The sequence below is a fragment of the Trichosurus vulpecula genome, chromosome 9 (assembly GCF_011100635.1).
Source record: "Trichosurus vulpecula isolate mTriVul1 chromosome 9, mTriVul1.pri, whole genome shotgun sequence".
Classification (NCBI taxonomy): domain Eukaryota; kingdom Metazoa; phylum Chordata; class Mammalia; order Diprotodontia; family Phalangeridae; genus Trichosurus; species Trichosurus vulpecula.
In genome coordinates, this window is record NC_050581.1 from 122200183 (window position 1) to 122219532 (window position 19350).

At 48.4% G+C, this 19350-nt stretch overlaps 1 protein-coding gene across 3 annotated transcripts; it reads left to right on the forward strand.

The window, feature by feature from the left end:
* The first annotated feature begins 781 nt into the window (after window positions 1-781).
* PARP3 (poly(ADP-ribose) polymerase family member 3) lies at window positions 782-19139 on the forward strand. Of its 3 annotated transcripts, XM_036738535.1 has the most exons (12): window positions 782-822; window positions 3495-3589; window positions 4477-4662; window positions 5025-5150; window positions 5301-5495; window positions 13109-13244; window positions 13366-13589; window positions 14029-14184; window positions 14776-14856; window positions 15311-15488; window positions 17541-17687; window positions 18868-19139. In XM_036738535.1, exons 3-12 carry the CDS (start codon window positions 4486-4488, stop codon window positions 19035-19037), a joined length of 1590 nt encoding a protein of 529 aa, XP_036594430.1. In that variant the 5' UTR covers window positions 782-822; window positions 3495-3589; window positions 4477-4485; the 3' UTR covers window positions 19038-19139. The 3 variants fall into 3 exon arrangements, with proteins under 3 accessions (XP_036594430.1, XP_036594429.1, XP_036594431.1); XM_036738534.1 differs by lacking the exon at window positions 782-822 and having other exon boundaries at window positions 3465-3589; XM_036738536.1 differs by lacking the exon at window positions 782-822 and having other exon boundaries at window positions 3465-3562.
* Window positions 19140-19350: the final 211 nt, after the last annotated feature.

The following is a 19350-nucleotide window of genomic DNA, read 5'->3' on the forward strand; positions in this document are numbered from 1 at the left end:
CGGAAGAGCCTGGGCTGTTGATAGTACCAGCTGGGCACTGGGGTGACATGGCAATGCCCAACAGACAGGGACCCCTGCTGACGGGCAGAGCCTGGGGCTGTTTGCATTGCCATCTGGGCACTGGGGTGACTGGGCAATGCCCACCAGACAGTGGGGACCCCCGGGGTGATGAGAAGAGCCTGGGGTTATTGGCTGCCAGCTGGGCACTGGGGTGACTGGGCAATGCCCACCAGACAGGGACCCCCTGGTGATGGGAAGAGCCTGGGCTATTGATAGTGCCAGCTGGGCACTGGGTCCCTGGGAAATGCCCACCAGACAGTAGGGACTCCCAGGGTGATGAGAAGAGCCTGGGATTATTAGCTGCCACCTAGGTACTAGGAATGGCACCTGGGAGCCAGAGCAGAACACCCCACCCAGACACATATACACTTCAGTGTGCCCTAATCACTCTCCTCCCCCTTGAGGGCAGGAAGTACAATAAAAGGTGTGTGCCAGTCTTTGAAGGTCTTCCTTTGGCCCAAAGGGCATGTTAATAACCACAGAGCCAATCTATTGTTGAGGGACCAGCTGGGTTCTAGCCTTCCTTCTTGACTTCCCCAGCAACCGGGCTGGTTGGGCTGCCTGTTGCCCAGGGAGCCTGGTGGCCCCACCCACTGCCTGAAATTCTTAATGAGGTCACCCTGCGACTGGGGTGGGGGGGGCACGTGGGGAGCTAGGGGAGAGTGGTGGAAGTGGAAGGTCTGGGGGAGGAGAAGCAGCTGCTGAAGCCCAACCCTAGTGTTGCCCTGCCCTGCAGCCCGGGCAAGAAGAGGCTGCCCAGAGGTGAGTGCCAGCAACCCCACCACAGGACACCAAAAACTAGGGTGGGCAAGAGCTAAAGGTTGTTGGAGGAGGGGAGGATCTCAGACACCTGACTCTAGGGTAAAGCTCTGGGTGGGTATGCTGCAGGGGTGGGGAGGGGAGAAGGATAGTGGACACAGCCCTGGGCCAGAGAGCTGGGCATGACTTCCTGGGGTCTAGGTTGGTATGACTGTCATGCCCACCTTCTTTCAGGATGCTAGATGAGAGGGGAACCCTTCCATCCCTTCTGCTTGAGCCCTCTGCCATCATGGTCTGACCCCACCCCGCCACTCCAAAAGCTACCTTCCCTCAGGATTGCCCCACTACACACCCATACACCCCTTCTTCCTGCACTATCCCATCCAGTGACTCAGCCCCAGGCCTGTTTGGAGCCTGGGGAAGCTGAGCATTCCTGGAACTGACAGAAAAACGGAGAAGTCTATGTGGGCCGGGCCTAGATATCTTGGGGAGGACTTTGTGAACTGGGAAAAGATTCTTTCCAGGGATGGGGCTAGTGAGGTGTGGGGGAAGAAGGAAAGCCTCTTCCCTACAGAAGGAACCCCCTTCCCTTTAAAGGTGATGTCTTCCTACTACCTAGTTCCCTTTAACCCCTCAGGGTCTAGATTGCATGGTCCAGAGTTCTTTTGAGGCCCAGTGTTTGGTGCTCCCCCAGAGATAGTGTCAAGCCTCCCAATCTCAGATCCCCAGGGAGGTAGAGACATAACTTTACCCTAAAATTAACCCTTCCTTGCCCACAGCCAGAAAGGTATGCCTAGGGATATCAGGTTTGTGGTTTTCATCCATAAAATAAGTACTTATTAAGCATCTCCTGTACTCTGTGCTTGGTGCCTGGGAAAATCCAAAGACAGTCTCATGGTGCTCACATGAACTACAGGAAGCACTGTACATGAAACTCTGGCTTTCCCTTTGCTGATCTCTAACCCTAGAGGACTGAATCTATGTTAGAGATGCAACTTGGGAGGGGTGACTGGGGCTTTGTCACAAGGAGGGGTGGATGGGGGGAGGATATGCTGTTTATGGTGTCCTTCCTTACCCACGCAGTCCAGACACTACTGTCCCCACGCCTCAAGCCTAGAGGTTTCTCCCCAGCCTGTGTTGTATACAGCGGCTCCCACGCCTTGCCCAATCCCTAGCTAGGATCCTGCTGATATTGTCATATTGGAGTGGCAAGTATAGAAAGGAAGGGGCCAGACCACCATACACACTGTCTAGACTGTTACTGCCCTAGTGAAAGAATTACCGGTTGTGGCTGTGATTTATATATTCAGCTTAATCTTCCTCCTGAGCTCCAGCTGCGAAGCGCCGGCTATCACGTGGTGGTGATCTCTCTCCACTCCTCAGATATCCTCTTTCTCTGGCAACTCAAGCTCGGCATGTCCAAAATGGAACTCCTGATGTTCCCCCCACTTCCCGTTCCTCTGAACTTCCTTATTTCTAGGCAGGGTAGTGCTGTCTTTCCATTAATCTAAGTTTGAGACCCTGAAGTCATCCTTGTTCTTTCTTCTCCCCAGTTCCCAGCTCCCGGCTCCTACTAGACTCAATTGCCAAGTCTTGTTGATTCCACCTCTCCACGTGTTCCCTTCTTTCCACTGGCAAAGCTTCGCTGTTAGTTTAGGCCTTTCTCACCTCTCACCAGGGCTATTGTAACAGCCTCCTAATTGGTTCCTCCACTTCTGTTTTCTCCCTGCTCTGAATCATCCTCCACACAGCCAAACTAATCTTCTTAAAGCGCAGGTCTGACCATGTCATTCTATTTAAAACCTTCTGTGGCTCCCTATTATTACCCCTAAAATAAAACACAGAATCCTTGGCCCCACATGCAAAGTCACCGTCTGCTCCTAGCAGGGGGCGGTAGGGTCATGTGGCAAAAGCTGTGACTTTTGAAGCCAGAGGGTCTGGGTTTGAATCCTGCCTGTGATCTTACTGCCCATGACCTTGGACTTAGCCTCCTTGGGTTTTACTTTTTTTCTGTAAAATGAGGGGGCTGGACCAAGTGGCCTCTGAAGTCCCTTCCAAGGCTGCATCTGTGATCCTTGAGCAAATTAATTACTTGACCTCCCTGGGCCTCAGTTTTCTCATCTGTATGATGAGAGGGTTGGACTGTATGAGGCCTGGGACTCATGCCAGCTCTCAATCTACGATCCATTACAACCCTTCACACAGTCTATGTCCTGGTCAAACTGGCCCACCTGCTGTTCCTCAAACCTGACTTTCCACCTCTGCCTTCATGCCTAGGTCCCCCAGGCCTAGGATGTGTTTCTTCCACGGGATTGGCATTTTAGAATCCTCCCTTCCTTCCAGCTCAACTCATATGGCTCAGGCAGCCTTTTCTGGGGCTTGTGGGGACTCTGCTACTCCTCCTTTTGGGGTACATCACTCCTCTCCAGATTATCTTGAATTTCCTTTTCTGTGAGGATGTTAATGAATGGGAGACTGGAACTTGGGTCTCCTCATTTCAGATCTAGTGCTCTTTTTTATCCAGGCTGCCTGTGGAAATCCTCATAAAGGGAAGGATGCCTTTGTAATAATGATCATTTGTTGTTCAGTTGTTTCAGTTGTGTCTGACTCTTCATGACCCCATTTGGGGTTTTCTTGGCAGAGATACTGGAACGGTTTGTCATTTCCTTCACCAGTTCTTCCTGACCCCAGGACCCCTGCAGCACCAAAGACAAGGAGGTGCCTACCTGGGCTGTAGCAGAGGGTGTGTATTGGGAAAGCAGTTGGAAAGGTAGGTTGGGATTGATTATAGAGTAACTCAGTGCCAGACTAGAGAGGGTCCAGTATAAAAAATAGTAGATTTAGGGCTGGAAGGGACCCTAAAGGCTGTCAAGTTCAGCCCCCTCTTTTTATCAGTGAGGGAAGAGAGGCAGACAGAAGTGGTCGCTTGCCCAGAGTCACACAGCTAGTATGTGTCTGAGGGAAATGTTTATTTTCTATTCTATCAATAACTCATTAATTAGGATCCAGGCTTTCTATTTCCTCATTCAGGGACCAGTCAGCCAGTCTCTGAAGGGTATGACTGTTGGATGAGATTGCCCTAATCCTCGGGGAACCTGCTTCTTGATCTTGGACCCCATCAGGGTAGGAGATCTCACTTCTGTTCAGAGTGTGGACAGAATCTAATCTATGTGAATTCTTGCCCTTTGGGAATAAGCCCATGTCCTTGTACCCCTCCCTTGGAGTTTAGGGTGACCCGGCTTGTGAAGGAGAAAACCAGCCAGAGTGGTCTGGGTAGACCTGTGCTCCCTTGTCCAGATTGCTAGGGGTGGCCGAGCCTCATGATCAAGCCATGTTCTCTATGGTAGAAGCTGAATACTTTTAGCCCACTTCCTCATTTAAATGTCTACCAATCAGGGCATACATAAAAATATGTAAGGCATTCAGTGTCTTGGCCATCAGTTTGTTGATTATTAGCTAGCCCAATTAACAATTTGATTATTAATTACCCAGAAATCATGTCTGTTGGTCTTTCCATTCATTATCATAACTCATATCAGAGGCAGGATTCAAACTCAGATCCTCCTGGCTCTAAGGCCAGCTGTCTAGCTACGGTACCACACTGCCTCTTGTAAGGAGGGGGCAGTGGAGGAGTTTCTAAATACCCTATGTACCCAGGCTTGCTCAATGGCCCCGAAGCGCAAGGCAGCTTCTGTCAGCACTGGAACACCCAAGAAGAAGGAGAAGCCAGAGGCAGAAGACGACTTCCACTCCACCATAGAGGCCCTTAAAGCTGCACCCAAGGAGACACAGAAAGCTCGAGTGGATTCCATGTGCCCACTGAGCAGCAACCCTATTGTGCAGGTGAGCCCAGTCCTTAGGGTACCTCCCTCCTCTGAGGAGCTGGTGAATGGCTTTGCCCTGGGCCTTGGGGCTTGGCCGAGGAAATTGGTAATTGGGAACTGTAGATCTTTTCATTCGATGAATCGAGCAGGCCCTGAGATTAAGGAAGGGCGGAAGCCTCTGGGCCCTGGGGTAGGGAGTTTAGAAAGCAGTACTGGAAGCACAGGTCCCCTGGATCCATCCCAAGGCCTCAGTAAGGCATGAGGCCCATGACAAGAGGAGAGGGAAAGAAGGCTGTCTAATGGCTACATCTCCTCCCCAGACCCAGGCTGCCTGAAGGCCTGGCTGCATGGGATTTGGGGCTCCCTCCTCTTCTCCCTTAGGTATATGAGGACTATGACTGTACCCTGAACCAGACCAACATAGGAAGCAACAACAACAAATTCTACCTCATCCAGCTGTTGGATGAGAATGGTCGCTACGGATGCTGGAACCGCTGGGGTCGTGTGGTAAGTGGCCACAGTGCCTGGGTGTCTGAGGAGCTCCCGCTTACCCAGAGGGCCTGACGACCCCCGGGCCCTCCAAGTGGGCTGGCAGGAGAATGGGTAGTGGGAGCCCACAGCCCCAACAGGGCAAGTCACCTGCCTTCCTCTGTCCAGGGAGAGAAGGGCCAGTCCAAGCTAAGCTTTTTCCCCTCCTTGGATGAAGCTAAGCGGGACTTTGAGAAGAAGTTTTGGGAAAAAACCAAGAACCACTGGACCGATCGAGACAACTTTGTGGCCCACTCGGGCAAGTACACACTCATCGAAGTGCAGGCTGATGATGGTGAGAAGGGCCAGGAAGGCACGGTCAAGGTGAGTCCCACCCAGGTATCTCCCCTGAAGTTCTCACTCAGGACCCTAGTGGGAAACCGAGGGGACCCCTTCCTAGGAATAGCAGGGCCGAACCAAAGCTGTGTACAGAGAACCAAACAGAGTGCTAGACTTGAAGTCAGGGAGAGCAGATGTCAAATCACCTCAGATGCTTCTAACTGGGGCACCCTCGGCAAGTACCCCAGCTTCTCCCAGCCTGAGTTTCCCCATCTCTGTAAAATAAGAGGGTCTGAGCAAAAGGCCCCGTGAGCCCATGCTTTGTCATCTGGGTGAAAGCAGACACCACAAGAGCAGAGTCTGCAATCCTTGGACAGGCAGAGTGTCATGACCAAGGTTTGCAAAGCGCTTTCTATACGCTGTCGTCAAGGCAGCAGGAGCCGTGTATGGGATACTAGAGGGCTAGATTTAGAGACATGAAGAGCTGCGTTCAAATTCCACTCTGGCACTGTGTGACTGTGGGCATTACCTCTCTGCGACTCAGTTTCCCCATCTCTAATAATAATTTGCATTGTTAATTCCTGTAATAGCTGACTTCAGAGAAGTTTTAAGTTCCAATGAGGTCATGCTCCCCAACACCTGCATAAGATGCCTTGCGTACTTTAGAAATGTTATTATCGTTTGATCCTCACAAGGAGGAAATAGGCCCTATTGGTATTATGATCTGAGAGAGAGGATGGGGCCTGCTCAGGGTCACCCAGTCAGTCAGCAGTTGAGACAGGACTAGAACCCAAGGCTTCTGCTTTGAAGAATAGCCGGACTTCTTTCCTAGCATGGTGCCTTGGGAAGTTTTTGTTCACTGCCTCAAAGAGGGCCTGCTTGGTGTGGGTCCTGCTGCGGGGGAAGGGGGTACCCTCTCCTCTTCATCCCCGGGCCACAGCAGAGACAGGAGGAAACTGGGTTCCAGCCCCAGGTCCTCTGCCCTGGGGCAGGGGGGAGGGGGAGGGGAATCCCTCTCTGCCAGGAGGAGAACTCACAGAAGAGAGGCTCTTTGAGGCCAAGACTCATTTTCTTTTACCTTGAAACCCCAGTGCCTAACACAGACCCTAGCGCATGGAAGGCACTCACTAAATGCTTGTTTGCTTGACTGAGCCCTGGAGAATTGACTAGAGACCCGCATGCAGTACTTTCCCTGTGGTCTCCTGTCCCCTCTGACCTAGGCAGGGCCTTGCCACCCAGGCTGTGGTATGAGGCCCCCTGACCACCCCATTCCTTCTACCCCCAAATTTCTCTATCCCTTTGGTTCGCGCCTAGGATTCCAGGGTTCAGATCTCGTTTCAGATGAGAAACACACATTTATTAAATGTCTGAATTGGGTGCTAGGGAGTCACTCTCAAAGAGCTTAAGGTCGGGGTGGGACACAACACATAGAGATAAGTGAATACCAAGTATTTCAAAGTAATCTCAAGAGGGAAAGGATGCTAAAAGCTAGGAGAATGTTGTTGTTTGTCCTTCTTTCTCAAGGAGGACCAAAGACAGGTGTTGGGGGGCATGATCTCATTTGAACCTAAAACTTCTCTGAAGCCAGCTATTACAGGAATTAATGATGCAAATTATTGTTAGAGATGAGAAAACTGAGTCTCAGAGAGGGAACGTCTTTGCTACTTCCCCTATTGCTCCCTGTTCTGTCCTTGAACGTAGCAAAACTAATCCTTCCTCCTCATGATGGCCCTTCAGACACTTGAAGATCACCATCATGTCCCCCTAAATCTTCAACTTCCTTCCATTGTTCCTCGGTTGGCCTTCTGAGGTCAAATACAATAAGTCTTTTTCTCTTCCATGTGACAGCCTTCAAATATTGGAAGCCAGCTATCTCCCCTTCCCCCACCCCAATCTTTCCTGGGTAAAATATCCCCCTTCAGCTGACTTGTATGTGACCTGGTCTCTAGTCCTCTCCTCATGCCAGGCATCTGTTGGATGACTGCTGTATTTTATTGTTGCAAGCGCAGGATATCGGGTGTTAGTCTCTACAGATGATCCCTCTTTTATGGGTTCCATTCTCCCACAATTCAGAAGGTGCTTAGGCCCCATCCTTGAGCTTATGAAATGAAAATCTGTTAGACAGTTCATTTCTGACCTGACCCTGCCATTTGTCCTGCTGATTCAGAGAATTTATTTTACCTGCCTTTCAGGATACAGAAAAATAGCACTGAGGCCTATTAATTTGGAAACCCATATGGTTCCGCAGAGTGAGGTCTTTTCAAAGTGCAAGAGATATGTGTTTTCTCAACTTTTCTTCAGCTTTAGCGTTTGGTTTCATTGAACATTTTGTTCCGATCCGAACTTAAGTTTTCTTTTTAAAAATGTTTTATTAAAAACTTAATACTGGACATCAGTACAACCACCTAATCTTATTTAGTAACCATTTAAGGTTAATTAATTTCAATGAATAAAAATAACTTTTAATTGTTCTTCCCCATGTCTGTTACTACCTACCAACAGACTTCCCTCCCACCGAGTAAAAGCTATACAACAAATACAGTATATTAAGGTAAAACAAATCGACACATAAACACGTAAGCCGTATCCTGGAGCGTGTGTCTGGTGCGATGCCTCTTTGCCAAAATGTGGAAGGTGTTTCTTTCTCAGACTTTCGAGGTCATATTTGGTGTCTGCTTTGGTGAGAATTCTGAGGTCCTTCAGAGTTGTTTTGCCTCACAATGCTGTGATCGTCAGGTAAATTGTTCTCGTGGTTATGCCCACCGCTACGCATTAATTCACACAAGTCTTTCCCTATTTCTCTGAATCCATCACAGCTGTCTTTTCTTAGGGCATAATAAAATCCCATTATATTCATGGATTACAATTTGTTCAGCCATTCTCCAATGGATGGACACCTATTTTCATTCTAGTTCTTTGCTACAACAAAAAGTGCTTCTATAAACATTGTTGTACATGTGAGTCCTTTCCCTCTCTGACCCTGACTTTCTTGGGAGTGTGTGACCAATAGTAATATTACTAAATTTAAGGATATTTACAGTTTAGTGAATTTTTGAAAGTACTTCGCAATTGTTTTCTGGAATGGTGGAACCGATTCACAACTCCATCAACAGGTCACCAGTGTACCCATCCTCCCATGTTCCTTCCACGCAGCCTTGTCATTTTTCCTTTTTTGTTACCCTTGTCAGTCTGGTGGGTGTGGGGTAGAACCTCAGAATTGTTTTGAGCGGCATTTTTCATATCATTAATGACTTGAAGCATTTCTCCTATAGGTATTGGTATTTCACACTCATATTGGTATTTATTTATTTGAGAACTTTGATGATTTGTCTCTTATTAATATATTTTTATATGAATTCTTTTTATGTCTTGGATATTAAACCTTTTATCAGAGAAAGGTTCTATTACTCAACTTAGACTTAACCTGTAGCTCAAGAAAAAAGGGAGCTTATCCACTAAGATTGGAAAGAGGAGTTACCCTTTAGTCAACCCCCCTTTCTCCAGTTGCCAGAGAGGAGACCTTAGCCTTTAAAAAGTCTTATAAACCTGTGATTACTTTATTCCTAATAAGGGGTCTTAATCTAAATTATCTGCCTCTAAATGATAAAGTCTTAACAATCTCTTCACTAAATCTATAGGCAACGTATGAAAATGTCTATGTTAATTTGGCTTAGCTGTTAGGGCTAGCTTCTCCTAAAGAAGGGAGCTTAATCCTACAATCAAGCTAAAAATTAATCAAAGCAGTCAATACTGACCAATTTCCTTTTCAACCATCATGTCGTCTGAAAATAGCAAAACTTGTTCCCTCTTTGCCTACGTTTATTTCCTCAGTTTCCTTTTCTACTTTTTAAAAAATATAGCTAGAGTTTCTAGAACTTTATTAAATAATGGTAGTGATGAGGGATATTCTCGCTTTATTCCTGATGTGGTTGGGAAGGCTTATGGTATTTTTCTATTACAGATTATAATCATTTTCTATTTTCTATAGATACTGTTTAGAGTTTTGAGAAGAGTAGACCTATGATCTCACTGGTGTAAGGAGCTCCTCTATAACTTATAGTCTTAGCGAACTGCCTGACACACTGAGAGGGTCAGTGACTTGACCGTAATCATACAAACAATATGTGTCAAAGGTAGGACTTGAACCCACATCTTCCTGACTTGTAGGCTAGCTCTCAAGTTTTTTAAATTATTCTATCCATCTATGTCATTGTACGTATTGTTTTCCTGGATCTGCTTCACTCTGTATCAGTTTATAGAAATTTCACACTTCTCTGAATTTTTCACATTTTTAAAATCCACAATTTGGGAGGGTATTTCCTACTCAGTGGTTACTTACACTGTTTCCAGATAATTACTACCATAAAAAGTGTATATTGAATGGTTTGGTATTATGTGGGGTAGCTCTTCTTACCTCTGTTCTTTCTCTTTGGGTATATGCCTAGCAATGAGATGTCAGGATCAAAGATAATGGATATTTTAGTCACTTTTTTTTTAGGACAATTCAGAATTGTTTTCTAGAATGATTGGACCAATTCATAGCTCCACCAAAGGTATCTTAGTGTGCCTGTCTTCATGCAGCCTTTTCAACATTAACGATTTCTGTCTTTGTCATGTTTACCGATTTGTTGGGTATGAAGTGAAATCTGAGTTGTTTTATTTTGCATTTCCCTAATTATCAGTAATTAAAGGAGCAGTTATTCACGAGGAGGACTGATAGCTGCAGGTCTTTTGAGAACTGTTCTTATGTGGTTTCACCATTCATCCACTGGTGAATGTCTCTGGGTCTGTATTTTTGTTGTTGAGTTTTTTCAGTTTTGTCTGACTCTCCACATTTCGAGTTTTCTTGATACAGACGTTGGAGTGGTTTGCCATTTCCTTCTCCAGCTCATTTTATAGATGAGGAAACTGAGGCAAACAGGGTAAAGGGATTTGCCCCGGGGTCACACAGCTAGTAAGTATCTCAGGCTGAATTTGAACTCAAGTCCTCCTGACTCCAGGGCTGGAGCTCTTTCCACTGTGCCACCTAGCTACCCACATATTTGTGCTAAATATCTATACATTGTAGATATCAGACCCTGATCAGAGATATTAGATACAAAGATCTTTTCCCCCAATCAGTTGCTTCCTGGCTGCATTCATTTTGCTTGTGAAAAATCTTTTCAATTTTATATATTCAAAACTATGCCTTTTATCCCTTGTGATCTCCATGCCTTTTTGGTGATCTCCTCTCTGCAAAACTGGTTAAGAATTTTATCTGTAACTATAGTTGCGAAAGATACTTCTGACTATTTTTCTCTAATGGCCTTTTATTTATTGAAATCAAGTGTCCATTTAGAACTCATTGTGATAGATCATAGAAGATGCTGGTTTAAACTCATTATTATTTTTTTTTTGCCAAACTGTCTTTTAATTTTTTCTGTGGTTCCAGACAAGTATTTTCTAATGACTACAACAATCCAGCAGAAGAATAGGCTGCTCCAAGGAGTAGTGAGGTCCCTGTCACTGAATTTCTGAGAGGCTGTAAAATAGACTCTCACCCTAAGGAAGCTTGTAACTGTGTGAAAAGAGCTTCCAGCTTGGAGTCAGAAGACCTGGATTCAAGTCCTGATTCTGCTATTTACTGACTGTGTGACCTGGACCTCTCTGGGCCTTACTTTGCCCTTCTGTAAAATGAGATTGGACTAGATCGTGTCTAGGGTTCCTTCCAGCTCTGACAGTCAGTGAATCTTTTTGACCTCTGAGGATTCTTGCTAAGAATCTAGGATTCCATGGAATCAAAGGGGGGAGACATGCAAAACAATCCAGTTCTCTTAGGAAGAATGATTTCTGGTCCCGCCATCTGGAGATGATTAAGGCATACTGCGCTGTGCGTTCTTCGTGGCTCTGGGATCCTGTCTGACCCACTCCCTTCCCTTCTGCCTCTTCCTCATCCACTCATTCATCAACCATTTCCTGAACTCCCCCTGTGTACAGGGCTCTGAGCTGAGGCCAGCTGAGGAGGAAACAGAGATGAATCTCCCCCCAGATTCTGTAGGGGGGAATCAGATACAGATACAAATAATTATACAGCAAGGCAGATCATGACATGGGTCATAAGGGAAAGCCAGTCACAGTTCTGCAGATGTCCCGAAGCAGGAAAAGTTGTTTGGTTTTTTTGTTTTGTTTTGTTTTGCTGTGTGGTATCAGGGAAGGCTTCGTGGAGGAGATGAATTTGAAGTGGGCCAGGAAGGATAGATGCGGTAGTTGTGGCAGGAGGACGTTCCAGATGGAGGGGACAGGCATGAGCTCGAGGGCAGAAGCAGGAAGACTTAAAGAATGGATGAGAATCATCCTCACTGTTGGGGAGACGAAGCTCACACAGGCACATTGTGGGAAGAGAGCTGAATGATAGAGGCCAAGGAAACTGTCCCTAGTGAGCCCTAGGAGGCTTCAGGGAGAGGACGGCACATGGTGCTGCATCAGGGATTTCTATACCCGGATGTCTTCTATGTTATGATCACAACCATTGTGAATATTGCCTTGGCAACACAGTGGGGAACAACACACAGCCCGGTTACCCTGGGAGAGAAGAGAAGAGAATTCGGCAGCCAGAGCTGGATGGGGAGGCAAGGGTGTGGCAGGGCACACCTGCTTCCCAGGCACAAGTCCGGACATCTCTATTAGTGATAAAACAACTGTATAGTTTTTATTTCCTCATCTCCTTCCAAGAAAATAAAAAAAAAAACAACCTGGATTCAGATTCTGTCTTTGTTAACTTCCTAGCTGGATGACCCTGGGCATGTCATTTCCATTCTCCAGTACTCAGCGTCTGCCTCTGTAAATGAGGTTAGGCTAGATGCTCTCCAAGGTCCCTTCCAGCTTTAAATTCTCTGAATCTACAACATAGTAAATTATAGCCTTAAGGGGGTTGAGGGAAGGAAGGATTTTCTGTTCTCCTCAGGCCAAGGTGGGTAAGGGGAGGGAGGGAGGGAGGGATGATGATCTGGGAGCTGGGGAGGGGCTGGGAAATGATAGAACCTGGGCTTAAGTACATTGGGGATGGAAGAAGCTCTTCCAGAGCTGGATCAAGGCTCAGCTTTGAGAGAGAATGCCGTCCCTGACCAGGGCTGGTGTAAGTAAAGGGCTCTGTAATGTGTTTACGTGAAGTAGAAATGGCGGCTGTTTGTAAAGCCTTTATTACTATGGGAGATGGGGAAAATGCTAGAGAAGTTGGTGGGACCAGAGGATGGGAGGCTGTGAATGCTGAGTTGTGAGCTTGGACCTTATCTCATGGACAGTGGGCAGTGGGTGCTCTCCCCCGCCCCCTACCTCCTCCCAGGTTCATCCTGAGGAGACTAAGAGAGACCAGGCAGCCTCAGAGCACCCTCTAGCTGTGTGGTCATAGGCAATGTGTTCAGGTTCTTCCTCTACAGAATAGATAGTAGTCTTGGTACTCTCTTCCTCACATAGCTATTATGAGAAAAGGACTTTGTAAACCTTAAGGCAATAGAGAAATGGGAACAGTTGCAGTTATAGGAGTTACGAAATCAAACCCCAGTTTCTGACCACCCTTCAGTGACCCTGTGTTGTCTGTCCCACAAAGGGAGGCCTGAGCTTAGGAGTTGGAAGAGGGGCAGCTGCTGGCCCTGGCATGACCCCATCCTTCCCCTCCCCAGATAGACCATGTGGACGGGGTCCAGGCTGGTCAGTGGAATGTCAAGCCGTGTACCCTAGATCCAGCCACTCAGGAACTGGTGTCCCTCATCTTCAGCCACGACATGTTCAATGATGCCATGAAGACCATGAACCTTGGTGAGGCCAGGGAGGGAGGGAATTGGGGTAGGGATAATTAAGGGGGACAGTGGTTGGAGGTAGCTGTACCTCAGAGCCTGGATTCATTCTGCTCCTTCTCCTACCCCTACCTGCCAAATAGATGTTAAGAAGATGCCCTTGGGGAAGCTGAGCAAGCAGCAGATTGCCAAGGGCTTTGAGGCTTTGGAGGCCCTGGAGTCTGCCCTGCAGAAGAGCTCAGAGGCAAAACAGCTGGAGGAGCTGTCCTCCCGATTCTATACAATCATCCCCCATAACTTTGGCAGGAAACGGCCCCCACCTATCAACTCCCTGGAGGTCCTTCAGGCCAAGAAGGACATGCTGTTGGTGAGAGCTAGGGGACAGATGGACAGGTTGGGGGAGGGACAGATGGAAGTGATGGGGACAGATGGATGGGGATGGAAAGACAGATGGAAAAGGATGGGGGTGGTGGGCATATGAAGAGTTGCAAAGGTGGACAGAAATAAGGGGCAGACAGAGAAAGGGGAGATAGATGAATGGAGGTGGGGGAAGCAGATGGACAGGAATTGGAGATGAGGGAACATATGTATGGGGAGGACAGAGAGAAATATAGGGAGATGGACAGGTGGGAGACAGACATGAGTAGGAAGGTCAAGTAGACCAGAGAGTCAAATGAAAGATATGGAGAGAAGGTACTATAGGAAACCAGGAGGGAGGCAGAGAGGATGGGCTGGGCTGAGAAGATGGCAGGATAAAGGAGGCAGAAGAACATGGGCCCCAGGGGCCAACCTACACATCATCCCAGGTCCTGGCTGACATTGAGCTGGCCCAGGCCCTGAAGGCTGGACAAGAGGAGGAAGAAAACATAAAGGTGGGAGAAGTGCCTCACCCACTGGACCGTGATTATGAGCTCCTGAGATGCCAGCTGCAGCCACTGGCAACTGATACTCATGAGTACAAGGTGTGTGGTACAACAAAGGAAGGTGGGAAAGAGTGCTCAGAAACCCACATTGCTGGGTCCCTACCAGCCTTGGCTATCCCGGGACAAAAGAAGTTATGTGAGGGAAGGGGGACCCTGTACCTGGGCCCCTACAACTCCCACCATTCTGTCTCTGTCCACTCTGACCCAGAATGGCACGTCTTACAGATTCCAGGGGCGCTGGACAGTGGGAAAAGTTGGGTTCTAGTCCTGGCTGCCCCTTATTCACCTTGGACAAGTCCCATCTTTCTAGACCCTTAGTTACCCCATATGGCCAATGAGAAAGTTGGCTTTGGTGGCTTCTATGGTCCTTCCACACTGACTCTGTGATTCTAGGACCCTAAATTGGTTTCTATTCACTGTAGCTACCACCAGACTCTATTAATTGCAAGAGAGACATTTGGCCAGCCTGCCCTGGTGGCTCTGGGTCTGAAGTAGCAGCCCTTAGACACTGAGCCCTGAAGCCTCAATAGAGCTGCTTGAGGCCGTCTTTGCTGCCAGCCTCTTCCCAGCCAAATGCCCCCTGCACACCTTCAGCCTTTCTTGCCTTCCTTTCTCCCCTTCTTGCCACAGCTGATTGAAACCTACCTGAAGAAGACAGGATGGCCTCATCTCCGCATTCTCCATGTCTGGAAAACAAATCGAGAGGGGGAGGTGAGAGGAGCCAGGGCCACTCACTACCCTCATCTTCCCAGGGCTGGCCTTCTTTCAGTACCCCCTCCCAGAGAGAAGACAGCTGGAGGAGACCACATGAAAATATGTTGCCTCATTTCTTTGAAGCCCTGCCAAAAACTTTTCTTCCTGGTCCACAGCCCATTTATACAAAGGACCATAGAATGTAGAGCTGGGAGGGACTTTAGAAATCAGCTAGTTCTTCTCTGCCATTTTAGGAGCAGGCCGAGAAAAGGAAAGTGACTTGGCCAAAGTCCTGATTTTGTGTAGGAATGGGAGGACATGGAAAGCCCAGGGCCTTTCAGGTCCTTGCCACAAACATCCAGGTCCCTTCCCTCACTGAGGCCTGGGGCCTCATTTTCTGCATATGAGCAGTGAGGTAAGGTCCCAGAACCTGGAGCTTTGTGCTGACCCACTTCCCCATCCTGTGTTCCAGGGAGAGCGATTCCGGGACCATGCCAAGCTAGAGAACCGGCGGTTGTTGTGGCATGGAACCAACGTGGCAGTAGTGGCTGCTATCCTCAAGAGTGGCCTCCGGATCATGCCCCATTCGGGTGGGCGTGTGGGGCAGGGTATCTATTTTGCTTCTGAGAACAGCAAGTCAGCTTGTTATGGTGAGAGATCCCTGTGCCACTGCCCAATTCTCCTCAGAACCCCTTGGGGGTAGAATCTAAGAGAAACGGCCCCTCCCAGAAGCCCAAGAACCCCCAATCCCTCTGTTCATTTGAGCCTGGGGCGTTCCCACATCCCTTGTGATCTGAGCTCCAGACCTGCATTTCCAAAGGCCTTTAGGACATGTCCCACCAATGCCTCAAACTCAACCTATCCCAACCAAAACCAAGCTTCTGGTCCTCCTTCCCCATAAAGCCGCTCTTCCTTCTAAACTCGTTTCTTCTGTCTGTGGCACAGCTGCTCACCCAGTCTCCCGTTTTCACAACCTCTGGGTAATCCTTGGTTCCCTGACCTCTCAGATCTCAGATGAGGCCTTGGATCACCAGCTTCTGTCTCTTCTACTTCCCCAGCATCTCTCTCACCAGTCCCTTTCTCCCTGGTCCAGCCCCCCACAGCCATGCCCATCTTCACTCACTCCCTCTTGCAGGTCATCTGTGCTGCCTTTCTTGAGCATATACCTGGTCACCTCACTCCTCCTCTGCCATTCACTGACTCCCCATTGCCTCCAGCTAGTGTCCAGAGTCTTTAGCCTGTTATTCAAGGCCCTCCACAATCTGGCACCATCCTTTTCTAGCCTTGTCTCATATGTACATTTTTCACTGATGCTTTTTTAAAGCATCCCCATCACTTGCCAGTGACTTCCACCCCTATTCGCAATAGACTCACCTCCTCCTCTAACAAAGAAGGGCAGGAAAGAAAAACAAAGCAACATATTGGCCTTGTCTGACAAAGTATACCCCATTCCACACCTATAGTCCACCACCCTTCTGTTGAGAGGAGGGAGGCACATTTCACCATCAGTCTTTGGGTATCAGGACTGGTCAGGATGGCAGTTGGAGTTTTCTTATCTTTCAGTGTTGTCTTTCTTTGTGTTATTGTGACAGTTGTTCACAAACTCTACAAAATACCCCACCTATACTGCTCAGCCTCCTTGAGTCATGGCAAATTCAAACTGGGTATGCCCCAGCCCAAGTGAGGGCCCACTGCCCATCCCAGAGGAGCCTATGCCCAGTCACAGAAAGAGGCTGACTTTCAGAGAGCTCCCCGTGCATCATCTCACCTAGACCTCCCAACAACCATGGCAGGCAGGTGTCGCTATCACCCCTTTCTTGTGAATGAGGAACCAGAGGCTCAGAGATCAAGTAAGCGACCCAGAGAGCTATAGCTAGTAAGTGTCTGAAGCAGGATTTGAACCTGAGTCTTCTTGGTGCCTACAGGTCTCCTCTATGTCACGTTGCCTCTGCCAAGAGACATCCCCAAGAATGAAATTACAGATCTCCCGAAGTATGAATTATTTTTGTGTGTGCCATTTTCCCCTTAAATTCTGAGGGTCATAAAAGTAGGAACAGTGTCTTTTTTGAACTTTGTGTCTCCCCCAAGTACTTAGCACAGGCCTCTGTGCATTGTGGGTCATTAACAGTCACTCACTGAATGAATGAATGAACAGCCAGCCTTAGTACTTCATTGCTTCATTCTCAGGACCCTTATCTTTAGCCTGCCTCAAACCTGTACTATCTACCATCACCACCATGTTTATTTGATTAGACATTTACCCTCTTTAGGACCCAAGGCTGAGCTGTACGTGTTAGCAAGAGATTTATTTATATGGGAGAGTGAGAGTAAAATGTATGATATACAGAAACCAGAGATATGCTCTGGGCTAACTAGCCAATGCACCTGGCTGCCCTGAGCTTCTCAGTCCAAGCTCATCTGGTCCCTGCCCTGTCCAGGAAGATCCGTTTGGCCTCATGGGTGATAGTTGGTGATAACTCCTCTGTCCCTTTCAAACCTTCGCCCTATCCATGAAGCACCCCTGCATGTAGCCTGGATTCAAAGCTCCATCTGATGCCTCCACCCCAAGTTCATGAGAATTATCCTTTATCCTATTCCATGCCTTCCCTAGCTCATCTCCCAGGAGGGGATCTGTGCTATCCATGGTTGTGCCCAGGGCAGGGCAGAGCCCAGGGATCTGACCAGACTTTCCTGTCCTGCAGTGGGCTGTACTTCTCAAAAAATTGGCCTCATGTTTCTGAGTGAGGTGGCTCTGGGCCAGGAGTACCACATCACCAAGGATGACTGTAGCCTTCGGCAGCCACCACCAGGGTATCACAGCATCGTGGCTCGGGGCCACACGGAGCCTGGTGAGTTCTGGGCACTGCTGGGCACGGGCTGGGGGGGAAGGCTTGGGGGAGTGTAGGATGGAGAGGGAACATAACCTGGACCCACAGGTTGGGAATCGCCAGGGAGACAGAATGTAGAACGTTAGATCTGGGAGAGGCCTTAGAGCATAGAACGTGGAATGTCACAGATGGAATGGTCCTTAAGAACCATCAAGTGTAGCCTCCTCATTTTATAAAGAAGGAATCTGGGTCTCAGAGAAGAGCAATAACTTATTTTTATTTCTTGGTAAAAGCATTTTACTTTGATAAAGATATCTCTTTTTTCAAAAATCTGAAACTGATTTCACTTGTTCAGAGAGCTCCCATTGGGGAGATTAGCCCCTGATGGGCAGACAGTCTCAGAGTTTCCAGAAGCAAAAATACCCACCAAGCCACCCATATCCATTTGTAATAGTTCACATTAATTCCATTTTAGTTTGGGTTTTTGAGTTTTATTGGTGCCTTTTGTTTGATATTAATCCTATCTGTATATATGCCCTCCCCTAGCCCACCAGGAGCCTTCCCTTCTAACAAAGATTGCATGCTTATCAGAGGTGGCATATGCACCATTCTGCACCCATAGACCACCACTCCCACCGCTCCCAAGAAAAGACAGTGGCTCAGGGCTTTCTTTCCTCTCAGAGAGCAAAGATGGGTCACTCTAAGATACTGCATTTGACTTTGTTTTGTATTATTGTAGTTGAAATGACTTATTCAAGATCCCATGGGGGAAGCAGAAACTGGGAGGGAAGGATAGAAATGAAGGGAGGATAGGGCAGGAGCGAAGGCTGGGAAACCAAATGTTGCTGAGTGAGGGTCCGGGCCAGAGGAGGCAGCAGGGCCCTGGGGGAGGGAGGACCTGGGAAGTCTGTTTCCATTTCTCTTCCTTGTGACCCTGGGAAAGTCCCTTCTCATCTCTGAGCCTCAGTTTCCCCATTCATATAAATAGGGGCTGGATTGGTTGCTCTCTATAGTTCTCCCAGCCCTGGTCCACTGTTCTAGGGTTCTGAATCGTGTTTGTGTTCCAGAACCTGAAGGTTTCCAAGAGGGGAACTCTGGGAGTAGTAGGGGCAGGACTGGGGCAGGCTACCACCTGAGAGGGCTGTCTGGGGCCAGAGGTGGGGAGAGGAGTGGGAATGACCGGCTGGCCCTGCCCCCACAGATCCCCGCCAGGATGTGGTGCTCGAGCTGGAAGGGCAAAAGGTGATGGTGCCCCAAGGCCCTCCCATGCCCATGCCTGACTTCCAAGAGTCCTCGTTCTTCCAGAGTGAATACCTGATCTACAAGGAGAGCCAGTGCCGGCTCCGCTACCTGCTGCAGCTGCACTTCTGAGCTGGCCAGGCCATGGCCAGAGGCCCCTTCACCCTGGCCCCAGACTGGGCATCCAGCCCAGGACCTGTGCATTGCTTATAAATAAAACAGGAAGGAATTGCATCTCTCTGACTGCCTCTTCTCTTTGCTTCTGGCTCTGCATCTGTAGCCCTTCTCTCCCCTCCTGCCCTGGGCTGGGGCAGTTGTGACGGGACTAGGAGGCTGGCCATGTGGACAGTGTACGGTGAAGAGAGCCCTGGATTTGGAATCAAGCATGTGGCTCTGCTACCACCTGGATGAACTTGTACAAGTCCTGTCCCACCCCTGAGCCTCA